This window comes from Borostomias antarcticus (genome assembly GCF_949987555.1).
Source record: "Borostomias antarcticus genome assembly, chromosome: 7".
Classification (NCBI taxonomy): Eukaryota; Metazoa; Chordata; class Actinopteri; order Stomiiformes; family Stomiidae; genus Borostomias; species Borostomias antarcticus.
Window position 1 is genome coordinate 1679112 of NC_140240.1, and position 20198 is coordinate 1699309.

Consider the following 20198-nt stretch of genomic DNA (forward strand, 5'->3'; position numbering starts at 1 on the left):
GAGAGAGTGAGTGAGTCAGTGAGTGAACGAGCGTGTGTGAGTGAGTGTGTGTTTGTGTGAGAGTGAGTGAGTGAGCCAGCGTGCGTGCGTGAGTGAGTGTGTGTTTGTGAGTGAGTGAGTGAGTGAGTGAGTGAGTGTGTGTTTGTGTGAGAGTGAGTGAGTGAGTGAGTGAGTGAGTGAGTGAGTGAGTGAGTGAGTGAGTGAGTGTGTGAGTGAGTGAGTGTGTGTTTGTGTGAGAGTGAGTGAGTGAGTGAGTGAGTGAGTGAGTGAGTGAGTGTGTGTGTGTGTGTGTGGGGGGGGGGGGGTAGAGCTACTCAGTGGGCTACAGTGGATTCACTTACTGCATTGAAGCAGACTCTCACTCTGTCTACCAGAACTTTGAACTGCCAAAACAACAGGCTCTCCTAAGCCCTGTCCAGTCCTGTCCTTCACAGACTGACCCTGTCCTTCACAGACTGACCCTGTCCTGTCCTGTCCTTCACAGACTGACCCTGTCCTTCACAGACTGACCCTGTCCTGTCCTTCACAGACTGACCCTGTCCTTCACAGACTGACCCTGTCCTTCACAGACTGAGCCCTGACCTGTCCTGGTCTTCACAGACTGAGCCCTGTCCTGTCCTGTCCTTCATAGACTGAGCCCTGTCCTGTCCTGGGTTCACAGACTGAGCCCTGTCCTGTCCTGTCCTATCCTGGGTTCACAGACTGAGCCCTGTCCTGTCCTGTCCTGTCCTGTCCTTCACAGACTGAGCCCTGTCCTGTCCTGTCCTATCCTGGGTTCACAGACTGAGCCCTGTCCTGTCCTGTCCTGTCCTGTCCTTCACAGACTGAGCCCTGTCCTGTCCTGTCCTATTCTGGGTTCACAGACTGAGCCCTGTCCTGTCCTGGGTTCACAGACTGAGCCTTGTCCTGTCCTGTCCTGTCCTGGGTTCACAGACTGAGCCCTGTCCTGTCCTGTCCTGTCCTTCACAGACTGACCCTGTCCTGTCCTGTCCTGTCCCGGGCTTCACAGACTGAGGGACGGTCAGACAGACCAAACAGACAGAGGAGAAAGGACCTTGAGTTGGGGACAGATGTTATCTTGTATGCTTATATGTGGAGAACTGGAGCATGTGGCTACAGGTCGTCTCATCCACAGGGCATAGAAACTAGAAGTACAGACCTGATTATTCATGCGAGACTGATGTTCTGTCTTTCTCATCCCGTCTCTTATGTGCTTGGAGTCCTATGGTAGCAGACCATGTCAAGATTTCCACCATTGTTGACAGACGATGCCAGTTTAAACTAAACTGAGAACGCTTCCTTAGTACGAATCTGTCTTCTCTAGTAGTGTAGGACGACTGTGAGAGTGTGTCTGCTGACTCGTTCTCCTGAATCTGAATCGGACTCTTTCTTCGGAATGACTTTGAACTGATTCAAACAGAAGCAGACCAGTGGATTCAAAATCAACACCACTCTCTAAACCGAATCACTGTTCTGCTAACCCTCACCCTACTCTCACCCTCACCCCGTCCTACTAACCCTAATCCTCCGGAACAATGCTATACTGAGGCGCAACTGAAAAAAAAAATACCGTCCAATACGATAGGATTTGTATTTTAAGAATGAGTAAAAAAATAACTGTATAGAAAGACATATATTATAAAATTACTATTATTCCTATAATTGTCTAGCCTGGCGTAGCCATCCTGACCACATGACCTCACGTCCTGTTTCTCTCCGAGCTCACTTGATCAGGATGGTGATGCCAGGCTAATAATTGTCATATAAATATTGAGAAGTGTTTCATGTCCAAGATCGTTGTTGTATGCTCTGACGTTTGTATGGTAGGTTCTCGTTTATTATACTCAAAGGGGGTTACTCTGTTACTCTAGCTGTTCAGAGGTTTATTATACTCAAAGGGGTTACTCTGTTACTCTAGCTGTTCAGAGGTTTAGAGCTGTGATGGGTTTGGTGATTTCCCTCGCATCATTTTGACATCGAAGACTGAGATTTGTGACGTGTGTTTGTGTATCGATGATGGAGGTGTTTCTGGTTCTGGTTCTGGTTTCTGGTTTCTGGTTCTGGTTCTGGTTCTGGTTCTGGTGTGTATAAAGCCTGGAAGAGAATGTACCCTCTGGAGTGGCAGCTCTTTGTCCGAGAGCAACAGTGTTACTGCCAGACATGCCGTTTTAAGTATGAATATATGAAATGCCTTGGTTTTTAAGTATGAATATATGAAATGCCTTTGTTTTTAAGTGAATGTATTGCAAATGTTGCATTCTGAATTCCTGAACACTCCACATTTATTATCCAGAACCTGCTTTAGTTCTTTTCTCACATTCACAAGACGGAGTGTTTCTGCTGTTTTGGTGACTGTTTTGGTGACTGTTTTGGTGCACTGCCACGCCTCCAAAACAAGGGGCTTTCAACCAAAACTACTATTATTCCCACAGACAGACAGATTATATAGACAGATAGATAGGTAGGTAGATAGATATATAGATAGATAGATAGATAGATGGAGCCTTTTTTTTAGACAGGGAAGGACGAGTGCATTATTGGTGAGGAAAACGTTGTATGAAATGTAGACCATTGGCCTTGTGATGAGAATGTTTGCTGATGACCATATCAGTATCATGAGGACTACTCTGTATGTTGCTTGAATCTTGGTCATAAAATATAAACCTTCGTAATATGATAGTCTTTTATACCTGGAAATGAATATATCTGATGGCTATATGTGTGTAAGTAATGTAAGCTTCTCTTTTGTGTTTTTATTTTTATGTAAATGATTCATAGAGCGTCAGCTATCAATACAGTTACTGTCCGACCTGTGATGTTCAACCCTAACCTTCACCTGTGTGCTTGATTTATAGATTTTTTTTTTCATATTTTAATGTAAAACTTTTATCCACTCAAAGTGGAAGGAAAGGGAAAACATCATACAACAAAAAGCAACAGAATAAAAATTTCATAATATATATTTTTTTGTGTGTGTGTGTGTGTGTGTGTGTGTGTATTGAGTGATCCAGGGAGCATGACCATTCATGTAGATTCAATAGAAGGACAGAAATGTTGATCCTGGTTCGTGTCGTGACTGAATGCTCTTGTGGGCAGGTTCTGTGGCCATGTGACGAGATGTAGAGAGATGTCACCGTTAACAAATGTCACAGTTAACAAAACACTTTTAATGAATTTCAAAGTAAAAGTTATTGTAGTTGTAGCAAGAATGTTACAGCAGTATTACAATCATAACAATCACTTGCGCTATGTACATCTAAAGCTGATGTCTTAAATCTTTGGGAAACTCTCGCTTCTATTGAACAGGAACAGGACACAAAAATAAAGTATTGTGTGTGTATAGTAGGTTTGCTGCTATGTTCCCTGTTGAACATGCTCAGTCGTTTTAGATAGATACTCTACTTTAAAGGACAGGACATGGGAAATATCCCTTTCCTGGAACTTCCCTGGAACTGTGGAGCCTTCAACGATGGCAACAAGGAAACCAAAAAAAAACAGGAAGTGCATAGCAGCGGAAGAGGAAGTGACCTCAAGGCCAGTCCTTTATGTACATTCTTTGGGGAGACATCAAACCCGACATTCTGACACAGTTTGGTTGAGTTTTAGGCCCAGTCCCAATGTCCACCTTTTAGGGACTTTGAGGCGCGTTCCCGCTAAGTGTGCGAGGGCTGGCCCATTGTCAAATTGTCGAGTACATGAGGGCTCTCTGGCAATCATTTTAAGCCCTTGATGCCCCCTTACCGTAGGTCTGCACTTCTGCACTCTTCGCCTAAGGGAATTACCCACAGTTTATATCGTTGTGACGTGCAACACGGGGTTACCTGAAGAACAGCCAATAAACAAGCACGGATCAACCAGACCTTCACGTTACAAAACAAAATATGTTTTCAGCTGGACTTGCTTATCTGCACAAGTAGCACAATAATTATTTTGGTTTCAGTATTTTTAAGTTATCAACCCTATGGGTTTGTATAATTTGATTTGTTTGAAAATATGTACAGTAGGCTATGGTTCTAAATTATATAGATTACTGCTGCGATAAATCATATGATTCCTCAGCTAAAAGCTGCATGACAATCATCCATCTCAGTGCAGTGTTCTTGGAATTGAGAATTACAGCATGAATATGAAAATAGTTTTGAGGTGCAAAAATCAGGGTTGTCATTCTTGCGTGAATGTGTGTGTGTGAAATGATTTCAACAAGTTGAACAGAAAAGTTTTGAGGGTAACACAAAGGGTTGTGATAATGTAAAAGGGATTTGACCCAAAATTAATTTACATGTAGGCCTACAAGAAAAACGTTATGCAAAATTGAAATGTAAAATAAAAAGTCCAAAACACACAATATTAAGAAATATGTTTTGGCATCAATGTAACGTGATGTTGCAAGTGTTTTCCAATCCCTTTTTTATTCCATTTAGACCCCTTGCAGCCTCTCGCACTCAAACACTTTACCAGGTGACGTCAAGAAGTCTGTGAGGGTTCAGGGCTTGAGGGTTTAGGGGCGACGTTGGAGCTGGACCTTATCTTCCTCCTCAAAAGTGATTCACTGTCTCTAAGACTCCACACCTGATTGGCTAGTATTGGTGTCACTCATCTCTTGTGCTTTCTTAGTGCGTCCTCCATCGCTATTAGCGTGGTTCTCAGCCCCGCCCCTCGTCACGGCCTCTCTAGGCAGGTGCTGGGCCACCGCTGCCATAAGGTTGCCTCGGAAACCCCTGCTGAGAAAGTTGTAGAGGATGGGATTGGCCACGCAGTGGAAGAGCGACAGGCATTGGACGACGGCGTAGGCGAAGTAGATGTACTCCACCTCCTTACAGGACAGCAGCCGGGGGTCCAGGTCGTCCACCAGCATGAGCATGGTGTCTATGTGGTACGGCAGCCAGCTCAGCACGAACACCAGAGAGTAAACATGGACCATCCAGAGATCCCTCCGGGGTAGACTCTGGGGGAACGCTCGCACTGCTCGTAGGGTCAGCAGGTTAAAGGTCACAATGATGGCCCCCGGCCCCAGGAATTGAATGATCAAAGACGATAACGTGAGGGAGATGAACCAGTTGAGGAAATTGTGCTCCGGGTAGTAGTAGCACCCTGGTTCATCCCACTCCAGCAGGCGCACGTGGGAGCTCTCCATAACGGCCATGGCAGCTGACAGGATCCACAGAGCCGCGCACAGCAGAGCTCTCCTGCGCCTCTCTGTGGGGCCCCAGGGGCGCGGCCCCGCACGCACCACGGCCAGGTAGCGCTCCACCGTCATGTAAGCCAGGAAGAGAGAGCTGCTGTAGAAAGCAGTCACGAAAAACAGGTTGGTGAATTTACACATGAAGTGGCCCCACAACCACACATGGTCCATTATAGCCTGAGGAAAAACACACAAGATACACTTCAATGAACAGAAGCAGATACAACTTCTATTACATGTTTGACACCTCAGTGACTAAAATACACTTATACAACGGTTAGTTCTGGTTCTTGATTCTGATTGGCTGGAAGCCGTGTTAAAACACTTTGTAACACACACCTGGGACCGCATATCATTCCATTTTCAGTATTAATGCGCCTCCCGTTTGATCCAATGCATTGTAGTTGTTGTTGTTGCTTGGCAACCCTTTTGTTAGGGGAACTATTTTGCTCGGCGGAATTGAGGGAATGATGCTTCGTTTTGAATAAATCTTAATATTTTACATTGCTGTGTGTTTATTTTACACTAATAGATGTAGTAACGGTTGTATAAAAGCAATAAACCACTCGAGGCTGTGTGTTATAGTGATTTTATAACAGCTAGGGGGGTTTTACTCCGCTTCGTGTCGTGCCTAACAACGCCCCCTAGCTGTTATAAAATCACTATAACACACGGCCTCTCGTAGTTTATTGCTTAATTCTATTAGTTTCCAGTAACTTACTTAGTTAGTTTCCTCAGTAACTTACTGCACAGAAAACCACTCAAACCAGGGAATCAAAGAACTTGCTTAGAAGAATATTAGATTAGAACATGTAAGATGGAGATAAGTACAAGTTCACTGCCTACCCCCAGCATGAAGAAAGGCACCACCATCATCATCATCAGGTCAGAGATGGCCAAGTTGAGTACGCAGAACAGCACGCCGTTGCGCGTCTTTCTCCGGCGCCAGTTGACCCACAAAACCACAGAGTTGAGGGCCAGGCCCGACATGAAGAAGGCCAGGTAGAGCAGGAACAGAGCGATGCGGCGCGATGAGGTGTCCAGGTCCAGGTGGCAACCGTAGAGGAACCAGGCCGTGTCGTTGTCATGATAAAAGAAAGAGTGGTTATGAAGGAGGGAGAAGTTCTCCATGGCCTGTGGGAGACAGCACACCAACAGTATATTACCATTACAGGAGACTACTGTAGGAAACAAGACAAGCTACCAGTTATGAGTGAATCCCATCCGTGGATAGTCGAGTTATATCCATCAATCAATCAATCAAGTTGGATTTATATAGCGCCCTTCATGATACCCAGAGCGCTTTACAGAGTCCAGTATTCATTCAGACACAGTCATACTGGTGGTGGTGGTAAGCTACATCTGTAGCCACAGCTGCCCTGGGGCAGACTGACAGAAGCGTGGCTGCCAATCAGCGCCTACGGCCCCTCCGACCACCACCAACATTCATACGTTGCATGTCTTTATGATGGTGGGGGAAGCCGGAGTACCCGGAGGGAACCCACGCAGGCACGGGGAGAACATGCAAACTCCACACAGAAAGGACCTGGAACGACCGGGATTCGAACCCAGGACCTTCTTGCTGTGAGGCGACAGTGCTAACCACTGAGCCACCGTGCTGCCCACACACTGTGAGTTATATCCATGTGGCAGTGATGTTCTACACATTAGACAGCTGAGCTATATCCTTGTGAAGTTCTACACATTAGACAGTCTTCTTTCTTTTCCATGGACATGACAGTGACCTGATATGAGTTGATCTGACACACACACACACACTGATTTTATTAAGCTGACTGAATTGAACTGACTGTTACAGCTAAGATTTTATTTCTCTATTTTACAGTAACATAAATGTGTTACTGTACATACGCACAGTAACGTCAACTCTTCCTAGCTACAATTCCTCTCCATTGTAAACCTAGAATGATATAGCCTATTAGTGCACAGACAATTAATTTCAGTTTTTCAACTGCTGTCATTCTAGAAGTGTCCATCTGAGAATGTCAATTATGATCGAACAAGCTGATGGAGGGAGAGGGTTAGGGTTCGAGGGGTGCAGACTTACCTTTGGCAGCAGAGGTCTGTAGACAGGATGAGATCAGTAGAACGAATACACAACACTGTCCCTGTTGAACTAGGGAGCTACGTACAGACTTACAATGATCAAGAACTCTGTCTTTGGGTGGTTTTCTCTGCTCTGCCTCTTTATGTATGTGAATAGTCCCTGTAGACACACGCGCACACACAAACACACACCCACACACACACTCACACACACACACACACACTGAATCAGCACAAACCAGAAAGGAGGGAAGAGGATATCCTCTTCGGGGGAGGAGGCGGGGGGAGCTGAGGATGAACAGATCGTAAAAGAGGAAATGTATAGATACTTGGAAAATAGTCCGGCCTCAGTTTTTGAAAATGCTTTTAACCGCTGAGACAACCTGTGCCCTGTAGATAGCTCTTCTGATGAGACGTCTATCCTCTAGATCAACTTACAAAACACACACAAGCATTGGCAGCTGAGATGATTTGAGAGGAAGGCATTTCCTATGCCATACAAAAGTATGTATCTGAGAACATTTATCTTGGATTTGTTTCAAACTCTCGGAAAAGTGCACTTCACCTTTTCCAACCCTCTCCTACCTCTGTGTCCACTCAGCAATGTCCATTGTTCTAATGCTAGCCTGTTCGCTTTATCTTCCCCAGAGGAACAGGAACACGTGTCAGCAGATTTACGAGGGGCAGGGTGAGGACAGAGATTAACCTCTGACCCCTGGTCGCCTGCTGTGTGCTCAGGAGAACACTACACTCCTGGAAGCATCCCTGACCCCTAACCCTTACGCTGAGGAAGTCTCACTGACCTCTGCCGCACTGGATACTTATATTTCCATTGACAACCTTTCACAAACAAACAGACAGACGCACGCTCAAAACACACACACACAAGCAGACATACTGAAGGTAATGTAGATCACAACACACATACACAAGCAGACATACTGAAGGTACTGTAGATCACAACACACATACACAAGCAGACATACTGAAGGTACTGTAGATCACAACACACATACACAAGCAGACATACTGAAGATACTGTAGATCAGAACACACATACACAAGCAGACATACTGAAGGTACTGTACATTAAAACACACACACATACACAAGCAGACATACTGAAGGTACTGTAGATCACAACACACACACACAAGCAGACATACTGAAGGTACTGTAGATCACAACACACACACACAAGCACACATACTGAAGGTACTGTAGATCACAACACACATACACAAGCAGACATACTGAAGGTACTGTAGATCACAACACACACACACAAGCAGACATACTGAAGGTACTGTAGATCACAACACACACACACAAGCACACATACTGAAGGTAGTGTAGATCACAACACACATACAAGCAGACATACTGAAGGTACTGTAGATCACAACACACATACACAAGCAGACATAGTGAAGGTACTGTAGATCACAACACACACACACAAGCAGACATACTGAAGGTACTGTAGATCACAACACATACACAAGCAGACATACTGTAGGTACTGTAGATCATAACACACACACAAGCAGACATACTGAAGGTAATGTAGATCACAACACACATACACAAGCAGACATACTGTTGGTACTGTAGATCATAACACACACACACAAGCAGACATACTGAAGGTACTGTAGATCACAACACACATACACAAGCACACATACTGTTGGTACTGTAGATCATAACACACATACACAAGCAGACATAGTGAAGGTACTGTAGATCACAACACACATACAAGCAGACATACTGAAGGTACTGTAGATCACAACACACATACACAAGCAGACATAATGTAGGTACTGTAGATCACAACACACACACACAAGCAGACATACTGAAGGTACTGTAGATCAAAAAACACAGACATACTGTAGGTCCTCAGATCATAGATAAGCAACCTGTGGAAGAACAGGCTTTAGCGGCACAAATGCCTGACTGCTATATTGAAATACTGCCGACATATTCACCACATTCATATTTCTAGGAACAGCGACAGGGTTGAGCCAGCCTCTTTGACCTAGGACCCGAGATGCTGGCATGGCTACACGACACCGAGTTGGACCTCTGACGTTACACGAAAAAAAAAAAAAAAAAAAAGCGACAGGGTGTATTTCCCTACAGTGTCTAGTAGTCATTTCCCATAATTCAATAGGACATTCTGACCACCTGGTTCTGCTTTCCCCTTTTGAAGACAAGAAGTGGAATTGAGACAAGAGGTGGGATTGTCATTTCACTGGATTTAACTCACAATTTTATGAAATATTTAATGAAATCAAACAAAATATATTGTAGGCAATGATCTGTAAAAACATGATTGTCACTCTACACATCAATCATCATTTTTTCTAAAATGCTAGACAAATCTTTTTCCCTCACAAAATAGTCCTCATGTCAGTCCTGCTGTCCTCCTGATCTCAACGACGTTGCGCTCTGTCTCCCACCACATGGTTGAAAGGTTGTCAAAGTTTGTCCGGTTGTCAAACTTCCACTCATAGAGAAACTCCACCGATCCAGACTCCATAGGCCGCATGGCTTCATCTCACTTCCTCCACCAGGCCCAAAGTTTCAACAATCCTCTCAATATATTCCACCAAATAAATAGCTCTTTAGAAACATACGAAGAAATCACTAAATATATTGCCGTCTGTAGTCAGTATGTACAAAGAATTTCCAATTTAATTCATAAAATTCTGAATGGCATTAAGCAACACATTAGAATCAGATATGCAGATGCGTGTGTGGTAATAAAGATGTTTCTGTGAAAGGCTACTGCTGGGGAGCGCTAGGCGAAGATCTTGCTGATGAACTCGCGGAAGCGTTTGGCATACTGCTCAGGGTGAACGGTAGAGATTTCTGCGCCAGCCTGGAGACACACAGACACACATATTTCCCACCAATCAAATGGTCAAGAACTCATATGTACAACAATACTAGCATTTGAATATCTAGAACATATGTTACCAACTGAAATTGGTAAAGAAATTAAATTAAATGAGTAAACCGATACAGTATGTTCTATATCCAGGTAGGACTAATGCACATTCTGACCAGAGTCAGGCCTGGATTGTGTGTGTGTGTGTGTCTGTGTGTGTGTGTGTGTGTGTGTGTGTGTCACTCACCCCATGTTTGACAGTCTTGGCAGCGTGAGCAGCTTTCTTCTTGGTGTCGTACTGGGTCAGCACATTAATCAACCCCAGGAAGTAGACCTCCCTGTGAGGTGCACCTAGGGTGTGTGTGTGTGCGTGCGTGTGTGTGTGTGTGAGAGAGAGAGAGAGAGAGAGAGAGAGGGGGGGCGGTCAGTAACTGGGCAGAGGGTCTGGTCTGATCAGTGTGGTATTGTACTGTACTACTGTAATGATACTGTACGTCTGAGGCTACACTATACATAGCATAAGGTCCTATATTCCATTATGTTCTCCCATTTAAAATGCTGTGTGCTTTGCATGGAAATCAGGGCTGTACACTACACATGCATGGGGTGACTGTAGCTCAGTTGGTAGAGCGGGTCGTTCAGTGATCGAAGGGTCAGCGGTTCGAATCCCAGCTCCGACTGTCCACATGTTGAAGTGTCCTTGAGCAAGACACCTAACCCCAAATTGGTCCCAATGAGCAGGTTAGCACCTTGCATGGCAGCTACCGCCATTGGTGTGTGAATGTGTGTGTGAATGGGTGAATGAGAGGCCATTGTAAAGCGCTTTGAGTGCCGCTAAGTTGGAAAAGCGCTATATAAGTGCAGTACATTTACCATTTACATGCATGTTCTACGAATCACAGTTTCAACTAAAAAGGCCCAAAAAGGTTCATCACAACAGTGGATATTTTCTGGCTCTCCTCCTCAGGTCAGAGGTCAGTACCCTCTGTCTTCCTAGTCTGTTCTCACCTTCTGCACCCTGGATGGCGTACACGTCCACATAGGGGTCAAACTCTCCCGGACCCAGAGGCTTGAAGGAGTTCAAGTAGCCCGCGATGCCCTCAGGCGAGGCCCCGTAGGAGGCCGGGCCAGCAGCAGCGAGGGCCAGGCCGTTCTCCTCCTCCTCCTCTTCCTCCTCGCAGGACGACTCCTCCGTCTCCTCCCCCTGCGCCTCCTCCTGCCTCTCTGCGTCATGGATCCCCAGCAGGAGGCTGTAGTCCATGATCCTTAGATGAGCTAGGAACTGAGGAGGACACATGGAGGCACCTTGAAGATACACACGCACGCACACGCACACACACACACACACACACACACACACACACACACACACACACCTCTACGTCTCTGTTCAGCTTGTCCATGGTCTTTTGTTTCTGCTCCTCGCTCACGTAGACCTTCTGCATGTTGTTTCTGAAGTCCACGTCTTTATAAGTGGGCAGCTCTTTCACCTGAGAGCAGGACAGAGGGGACAGAGAGGACAGAGAGGACAGAGCAGGAGAGGACAGAGAGGACAGAGAGGACAGGAGAGGACAGAGAGGACAGAGAGGACAGAGAGGACAGGAGAGGACAGAGAGGACAGAGAGGACAGAGAGGACAGGAGAGGACAGAGAGGACAGGAGAGGACAGAGGGGACAGAGAGGACAGAGCAGGACAGGAGAGGACAGGAGAGGACAGAAAGGACAGGAGAGGACAGGAGAGGACAGAGCAGGAGAGGACAGAGAGGACAGGAGAGGACAGAGAGGACAGAGAGGACAGAGAGGACAGGAGAGGACAGAGCAGGAGGGGACAGAGAGGACAGAGAGGACAGGAGAGGACAGAGCAGGAGAGGACAGAGAGGACAGGAGAGGACAGGAGAGGACAGAGCAGGAGAGGACAGAGAGGACAGGAGAGGACAGAGAGGACAGAGAGGACAGAGAGGACAGAGGGGACAGAGAGGACAGGAGAGGACAGAGAGGACAGAGAGGACAGGAGAGGACAGAGAGGACAGAGAGGACAGGAGAGGACAGGAGAGGACAGAGCAGGAGAGGACAGGAGAGGACAGAGCAGGAGAGGACAGGAGGGGACAGAAAGGACAGGAGAGGACAGAGAGGACAGGAGAGGACAGAGACGACAGGAGAGGACAGAGAGGACAGAGAGGACAGAGAGGACAGGAGAGGACAGAGAGGACAGGAGAGGACAGAGAGGACAGGAGAGGACAGAGAGGACAGGAGAGGACAGAGAGGACAGAGAGGACAGGAGAGGACAGAGAGGACAGGAGAGGACAGAGAGGACAGAGAGGACAGAGAGGACAGGAGAGGACAGAGAGGACAGAGAGGACAGAGAGGACAGGAGAGGACAGAGAGGACAGAGAGGACAGAGAGGACAGAGAGGACAGGAGAGGACAGAGAGGACAGAGAGGACAGAGAGGACAGAGCAGGAGAGGACAGCAGGACAGAGAGGACAGAGAGGACAGAGAGGACAGAGAGGACAGAGAGGACAGAGAGGACAGGAGAGGACAGGAGAGGACAGAGCAGGAGAGGACAGGAGAGGACAGAGAGGACAGGAGAGGACAGGAGAGGACAGAGCAGGACAGAGAGGACAGAGAGGACAGGAGAGGACAGGGGAGGAGAGGACAGGAGAGGACAGGAGAGGACAGGAGAGGAGAGAGGGGACAGGAGAGGAGAGAGGGGACAGAGCAGGAGAGGACAGGAGAGGACAGAGAGGACAGGAGAGGGCAGCAGGACAGGAGAGGGCAGCAGGACAGGAGAGGACAGAGCAGGAGAGGACAGGAGAGGACAGAGAGGACAGAGAGGACAGGAGAGGACAGAGCAGGAGAGGACAGAGAGGACAGGAGAGGACAGAGAGGACAGGAGAGGACAGAGAGGACAGAGAGGACAGAGAGGACAGAGAGGACAGGAGAGGACAGAGCAGGAGAGGACAGGAGAGGACAGAGAGGACAGGAGAGGACAGAGAGGACAGGAGAGGACAGAGCAGGAGAGGACAGGAGAGGACAGAACAGGACAGGACAGACCGTCACAAATCTGAACAAACTAAGGCTCATCAATGAAATGCAAATAAGTGATGATAGGCAAAAAAAAAAAAGGTAAATGAGTTGTGATTGTGATCTTACCTTCTCTTTGAAACTAGCTGAACGAGACACCAGGGAGCCCTGAAAACAGAACAGCCGTGCTGTATAAGACACTCCATACTTTCACTCCACAGTTTCAACCAACCAGGCAGCCATTCAGCGTCGCAGACTGTGAACAGCACAATGTCATTCAGGTGCCCCCTAGTGGTTCATATTGTATGTGTCAATGAAATACAATAAAATGTATGCCAAGCACATCCACCACGCTGGTGCAGGACAAAAGGACATCTGGTAAAGTAAGGTTGAGGTCAGCATACAGCTGCTCCACAGGACTATTTATTAGGTAAAAGGTGACAACATTTCGACCCGTGTGGGTCTTCATCAAACCGTTGTCACCTTTTACCTAATAAATAGTCCTGTGGAGTAGCTGTGTGCTGACCTCAACCTTACTTTATCATATTGTATGTGTACATTGTCCACAGTCCCTGTAACCACATTGGTTCCACTCTCCCTGAGCATAACTATTGTCAAGTGTTACTGTACCAAAGATTATTATCAAAAACAATCATGACAATGTCAAATTATGGTTTCACAGAGACTCAGGCAGTATGCAATAAGCTAAACAGATCAGATCTAGAATTTGGTTCTAGCGGTTCTATCTATGACTGGTATAATGATACACCGCAATAAAATGTTCACTAAAACCATGTTTGATTTCTGTTAGCAACAGTCTCCAAGATGCATTATTTTAATGTTTATGCAAACAAAAAGGGCATAGTTCTGCTAATTTTATTTGTGGTTTTCAATATAAAACTTATTGAAATGATTTCAGTGTGTATCAGTAGTTTAAAAAAAAAATGTTCAGCACATTTTATAATACCGCGATAATACTAATAACCGTGATAATTTTGGTCACTGTAATCGTGAGGTGAAATGTTCATACCGTTACATCACTATTTGGTTCCACCCTACCTTGAGGTCATACTTCCTGTGCACATGGAGCCTGTGGCTGAAGACGTTCCTCATGACGATGAGGTACGTGTCCTCGCTCTCCACGGTGACCCGGTACATGCCCAGGAACTGAGGCAGCAGCGTGTTGCCGTGACACGTCACAATGTGCTGGAGAACATGGGAACGTACAGTAGATATTCACTACATTCATAACATAGGAACGTACAGTAGATATTCACTACATACATTCAGAACATAGGAACGTACAGTAGATATTCACTACAAAAACGTTTTTCCACATGGGATGGTGTACTGTACAGTAGGTGCGATGCTGCTGGTCCTGGTGGGCCCCTAACCCTACCCCTGACCCTACCCCTAACCCTACCCCTAACCCTACCCCTAACCCTACCTCTAACCCTACCTCTAACCTTACCCCTAACCCTACCTCTAACCCTACCCCTAACCCTACCTCTAACCCTACCCCTAACCCTACCTCTAACCCTACCCCTAACCCTACCTCTAACCCTACCTCTAACCCTACCCCTAACCCTACCTCTAACCCTACCTCTAACCTTACCCCTAACCCTACCTCTAACCCTACCCCTAACCCTACCTCTAACCCTACCCCTTACCCTACCTCTAACCTTACCCCTAACCCTACCTCTAACCTTACCCCTAACCCTACCTCTAACCCTACCTCTAACCTTACCCCTAACCCTACCTCTAACCCTACCCCTAACCCTACCTCTAACCCTACCCCTAACCCTACCTCTAACCTTACCCCTAACCCTACCTCTAACCCTACCCCTAACCCTACCTCTAACCCTACCCCTAACCCTACCTCTAACCTTACCCCTAACCCTACCTCTAACCCTACCCCTAACCCTACCTCTAACCCTACCTAGGGGCGGCTGTAGCTCAGTTGGTAGAGCGGGTGGTTCAGTGATCGAAGGGTCAGTGGTTCGAATCCCAGCTCCGACTGTCCACATGTCGAAGTGTCCTTGAGCAAGACACCTAACCCCAAATTGCTCCCAATGAGCAGCAATGAGAGCAAGCACCTTGCATGGCAGCTACCGCCATTGGTGTGTGAATGTGTGTGTGAATGGGTGAATGAGAGGCCATTGTAAAGCGCTTTGAGTGCCACTAAGGTGGAAAAGCGCTTGATGAAAAGCGCTAAATGGCAGTCCATTTACCATTTACCTGGTGATATTCGGAGAGGATGTTGTGCATGTCCTCCACCTCCTCGCTGGAGATCTGCTTCACGATCAGAGTCCGGTCGTATGACGTCAACAGCAGACCCACGCCCTGACCCTCCACATCCTTGACTGGGGGACTGCGAGCCAGAGACACCTGTGATTGAGGGGTAGGGGTAGGGGTAGCGTTAGTGCATAAACAATACGACAATATATATATTTACATCACCTGATGCTCAAGCAAATGTTATGCAAAGTCCATGAAAATGTTAAAGGGCCCACATCCACACAGAAAGCTTTTCTAGGAAACACTGGACAGGTACAGTAGGTACCTGCAGAGAAGATGGCTTCACACAACCACAGAGCTTCCAAATAGCATCTAAGCGTCAGGGTGTACAGTACAGTATGTATGTATGTATGTATGTATGTATGTATGTATGTATGTATGTATGTATGTATGTATGTATGTAACCCTAAACCTGTATGTTCTGTTTTTTGTTTTAGTTTATTTTATATGTTGTACAGCACTTTGGTGCAACTTTGGTTGATTTTAAACGTGCTTTATAAATAAAGTTGACCTTGACCTTGACCTTGACCTATGTGCAGCAGTATTATTCATGATGTACCTGATAATCCTGATCCTCAATGCCGAAGCGCTCTCTGAGGTTTCTGAACACCTGAGGACAATACTCTTTGAACTTGAAATGTCCCGGAAGATTCTCTCTGTGGGAGGAGACAGAGATCGTACGTTGTTCTAGCGCAATTACAGTATTACAGTAACAAAATAACAACACATCTAAACCATGGCAGCTCTCTGTGTGTCAGTATTACTGGGGTCAACAGACATGGAGAGCATGTGTCCTCTTTTCTGTCCGTTGTCCCCTCCTGGATCTGCGTCTCTGTCTCCTTTCCCTACTTGAGGCAGTAATGTAAATGGTAAATGGTAAATGGATTGCACTTATATAGCGCTTTTATCCAAAGCGCTTTACAATGGCCTCTCATTCACCCATTCACACACACATTCACACACCAATGGCGGTAGCTGCCATGCAAGGTGCTAACCTGCTCATTGGGAGCAATTTTGGGTTCAGTGTCTCGCCCAAGGACACTTCGACATGTGGACAGGAGGAGGCGGGATTCGAACAATCCCTACAATCATTGGACGACACGCTCTACCACTGAGCCACAGCTGCCCCTAATGTCACACTTCATTGTTCAGAAATGGGACACCACGCTCCCAATCACTGCTGGCTGTGTTCTGCACAGGGCAGCAGAGTAGGGACACAAGGTGAACTCAAAACACATCTCCTACTGTTCAACTGAACCTAACGACCAACATCGGGGACATCGCAAGCAACAGTATTATCATGAAAACACGCTCACGCAGGATGGTTTTGTTCACAAAACTGCAAACTGCAAACCGTTGCATTATACATTCATAATACACTATATGGACAAAAGTGCTTTACACCACTCCATCCGACGCTTAGCATTTCACTTGGTGATCTAAGGCCCTCTCGTCCATACATCAGTGTCTGACCTCACAAATTCTCTTCTGGATGAATGGGCAAAGATTCCCTCAGAAACACTCCAAAATATAACATAAAAAGTCTTCCCAGAAGAGTGGAAGCTGTTATAGCTGTAAAGGGGGAACCAACTCCATATTAATGCCTATGAATTTAGAATGGGATGTCAGACAAGCTCCTGTAGGTGTAATATGTAGGTGTCCCATTTTGTCCATACTCTAGTGCATCATGGCTGTCAATTAAGCCATGCCACCTTTAAGAATACTGTATTCTTCAGTGTGAATGCAGCAGCTGTGTTTGCTAATTAGAGTGAGACCAAGCGGAAGCTGCAGTCTTCAGCTAGGTTATGAATTCCAGACCAGATTAAAGGATTTGAGAAATCCACCAAATAAATCCCAGGACCTCGAGGGGCCTTTTTAGTGGCCACACAGTAGCGGTGATTATTATTATTACACGTGTGAGCGGCAAACACAGCACACAACACACACACGCTTACTTCAGGTGGAAATTGTTCCCTGCATTTATCCCATCCAAGCCATCCTCCTCCAGGGGCGGCCAGGAGCAGTGGGCAGCCATTGTTCATGGCGCCCGGGGAACAAGTCCAAGTGCTCAGTCCAGGTCCTGGTCAGGGACCGGACTGAAGAACATCTGTTCTTCTGCATGTTTTTCATATTGGGTTCTTTGGGAGGAAACCCTTGCGAACACGGGGAGAACATGCAAACTCCACACAGAAAGGCCCGGAGACCTTCTTGCTGTAAGGTGACAGTACTGGGTACTATGCCACTGTGCCACATATGAGCAGGTTTGGGGTTCAGTGTCTTGCTCAAGGCTACTTTGGCACAATGCTAGAAGCTGGGATTGAACCGGCAACCTTGCACTCCACAGGCTGCTCTACCTCCCCAGCTACCCACCTTTTAAAAAAATGTTTTGTCTCTGTCTGGGCTGCAACACACAAACACAACACCTATAACACCTATAACAATAAACAAAGATTACGTTTTCAACCTGTAGCAGTTATGCATCTTTTGACCTTATAATGGGGCAGACATCTGTGGGGTTTGACAGAATTCTCTCATGGTTTCCTATGTCACTTTCTGTCTGTCTGTCTCTCTCTCTCGCTGCTTGGCTTACACACACACACACACACACACACACACACACACACACACACACACACACACACACATACACACACACACACACACACACACACACACAAGGAACAGTTTCACATTCCTTTCAGTGGACATGTCATCGTGAGTCTAACTCGCCTGACTACTTATCCATTGCACATCCCTGTGTTTGTCTGAGCTGAATCCAGAGGTTTTACTATCTCATACTACTACAGTATACTCTACTATACTCATAATACTCTGGCCCACAGTATCACTGTATTTCCCTATGAGAGAACTTTAAAATGACACATGCTTAACTATTCTAATCCATTTTGCACAATCTGGAAACCTCCAAAGCTTTGCAGCACATTGGTACAATATTCCACAAACATGTTCTTTTACATCTTTACAATAACACGTTGCCTCAGATGTGACTGGTTCGTTTGGAATAAACACAGGCAAAGGAGTATGCTGATATTCAATGTCTTAAACAGAAAGCTTCCTTGGAAGGATTCACTGAAAGAGTAGCTATGAATTCAATCGATATATCAATTGACAGTTTCCATAAGCTGACAGTACTTGTTAAAGAGGTGGTTGTTGACTTTGATCTTGGTGTTGGCTTTGAAGTCATCCGGGAGCAGCATGACAGGGACAGGCACCTGGCTCAGCTCATTAACCTGCAGACAGTGGACACACTGTCAGAATGATCAGACACACACTCTCTCACACGCACACACACAGACACACACACACTCTCTCACACACATACGCTTCACACACACGCTTCACACACACACGCTTCACACACATACGCTTCACACACACATGCTTCACACACACACACACACACACACACACACACACACACACACACACACACACACAGACACATGCACCCACACACACACTCTCTCACACATACACTCACACACATACGCTTCACACACGCACACACACACACACACACACACACACGCTTCACACACATACGCTTCACACACACACACACACACACACACACACACACACACACACACACACGCACACACACACACACACACACACACACACCCCAGACCTACCGAATGACTGACTCCCCACATAAGTACGCTCAAAACTGGGTCACTGGCTCGGAACACCTTCACTTTCTGCTGGACGAAATGTTTCTTCTTTGTCTTGGTTTTAGGAGCCAGGACACCCAGGGTGCTCGCCGTGCCGCCCGGAGAAGCCATTCCACCCTGAGGAACAACGGGGAAGCCCTTCTGTTATGAACGATGGAGAGATAGACGTTCTGCGATTGAAGATGGTTGCAACAATCAATAAAAGGAAGCAAACGCTTGGTGGTAAAAGTTACTCACATGAGTAGACTCCAGTATTACAGTCAATTATCTCTCGCCTGAGGTTCTGCGCATTACAGAATTACTCGTTGATTACTTGATTGATCTATTTACCGTGTTACCTTGTGTAGCCTTCAGACAGAGTCCCTCTCAAGTAACTAAATTCCAGCCGATAGAACACATCAGACACGCTGTCAAACATCTGGCATCACCTGGCAGAGTCACACCCCCGGTGGCCAGGTGTGCCTATACAGGCCCCTCCCACAAACTCAGCCACATGGCAGTCCCGAAGCAAGAATTTAAAAAGCATTATAATTACCAGTCAAGATATATCTCTAGCTGCCCTCATTTTTAAAACAGATCTAGTGACAAAATGAGAACATACTAAACATGATGGTTACTGGTACTCATCAATTCATCTCTCTCTTTCATTCCTATTTCTTGACTCATGGTGTGGATCTAAATCCATCCCATGCATTTTAACTAGATTGCTTAATCAAATTTGCGGGAATTGAACAAGACAGTCTTTGTTTGTACCAGTGTGAGTGTGTGTGTGTGTGTGTGTGTGGGTGCGTGTGTGTGTGTCAATGTAAAGTCACATGCATATTCACCCACTTTTTGAAAACCACGGTCCCTTGTGCTGTTTGGATCTGTCTTATATTCCTTTTCAGTTACGGTTTGTCTCATTCAAACTCAAGCTTCGGCACCAACTCTAAACTAGAGGAGCTTAAATATTGTCATGGAATAGGGCCAGTCCTGTTCTAATTCCCTCAGTACTTGATCATATGAGAAAGATTTGTGGATTAAGGGAACCTAACC

General features: G+C 46.2%; 2 protein-coding genes across 2 annotated transcripts; both read right to left on the reverse strand.

The window, feature by feature from the left end:
* Positions 1–4555: 4555 nt before the first annotated feature.
* Positions 4556–7860, reverse strand: LOC311311269 (G-protein coupled receptor 182-like; the record flags this gene model as incomplete). The annotated part of the gene is made up of 4 exons (XM_084440950.1): positions 4556–5359; positions 6029–6316; positions 7251–7266; positions 7835–7860. The coding sequence occupies 4 exons, from the start codon at positions 7858–7860 to the stop codon at positions 4556–4558; spliced, it is 1134 nt and encodes a 377-aa protein (XP_084297076.1).
* Positions 7861–10058: 2198 nt separating this feature from the next.
* On the reverse strand, positions 10059–19274 carry LOC311310872 (phosphatidylinositol 5-phosphate 4-kinase type-2 gamma-like; the record flags this gene model as incomplete). Its single annotated transcript, XM_084440454.1, has 10 exons — positions 10059–10139; positions 10396–10499; positions 11157–11430; positions 11525–11638; positions 13300–13338; positions 14230–14376; positions 15409–15558; positions 16028–16124; positions 18622–18719; positions 19125–19274. 10 exons carry the CDS (start codon positions 19272–19274, stop codon positions 10059–10061), a joined length of 1254 nt encoding a protein of 417 aa, XP_084296580.1.
* Positions 19275–20198: the final 924 nt, after the last annotated feature.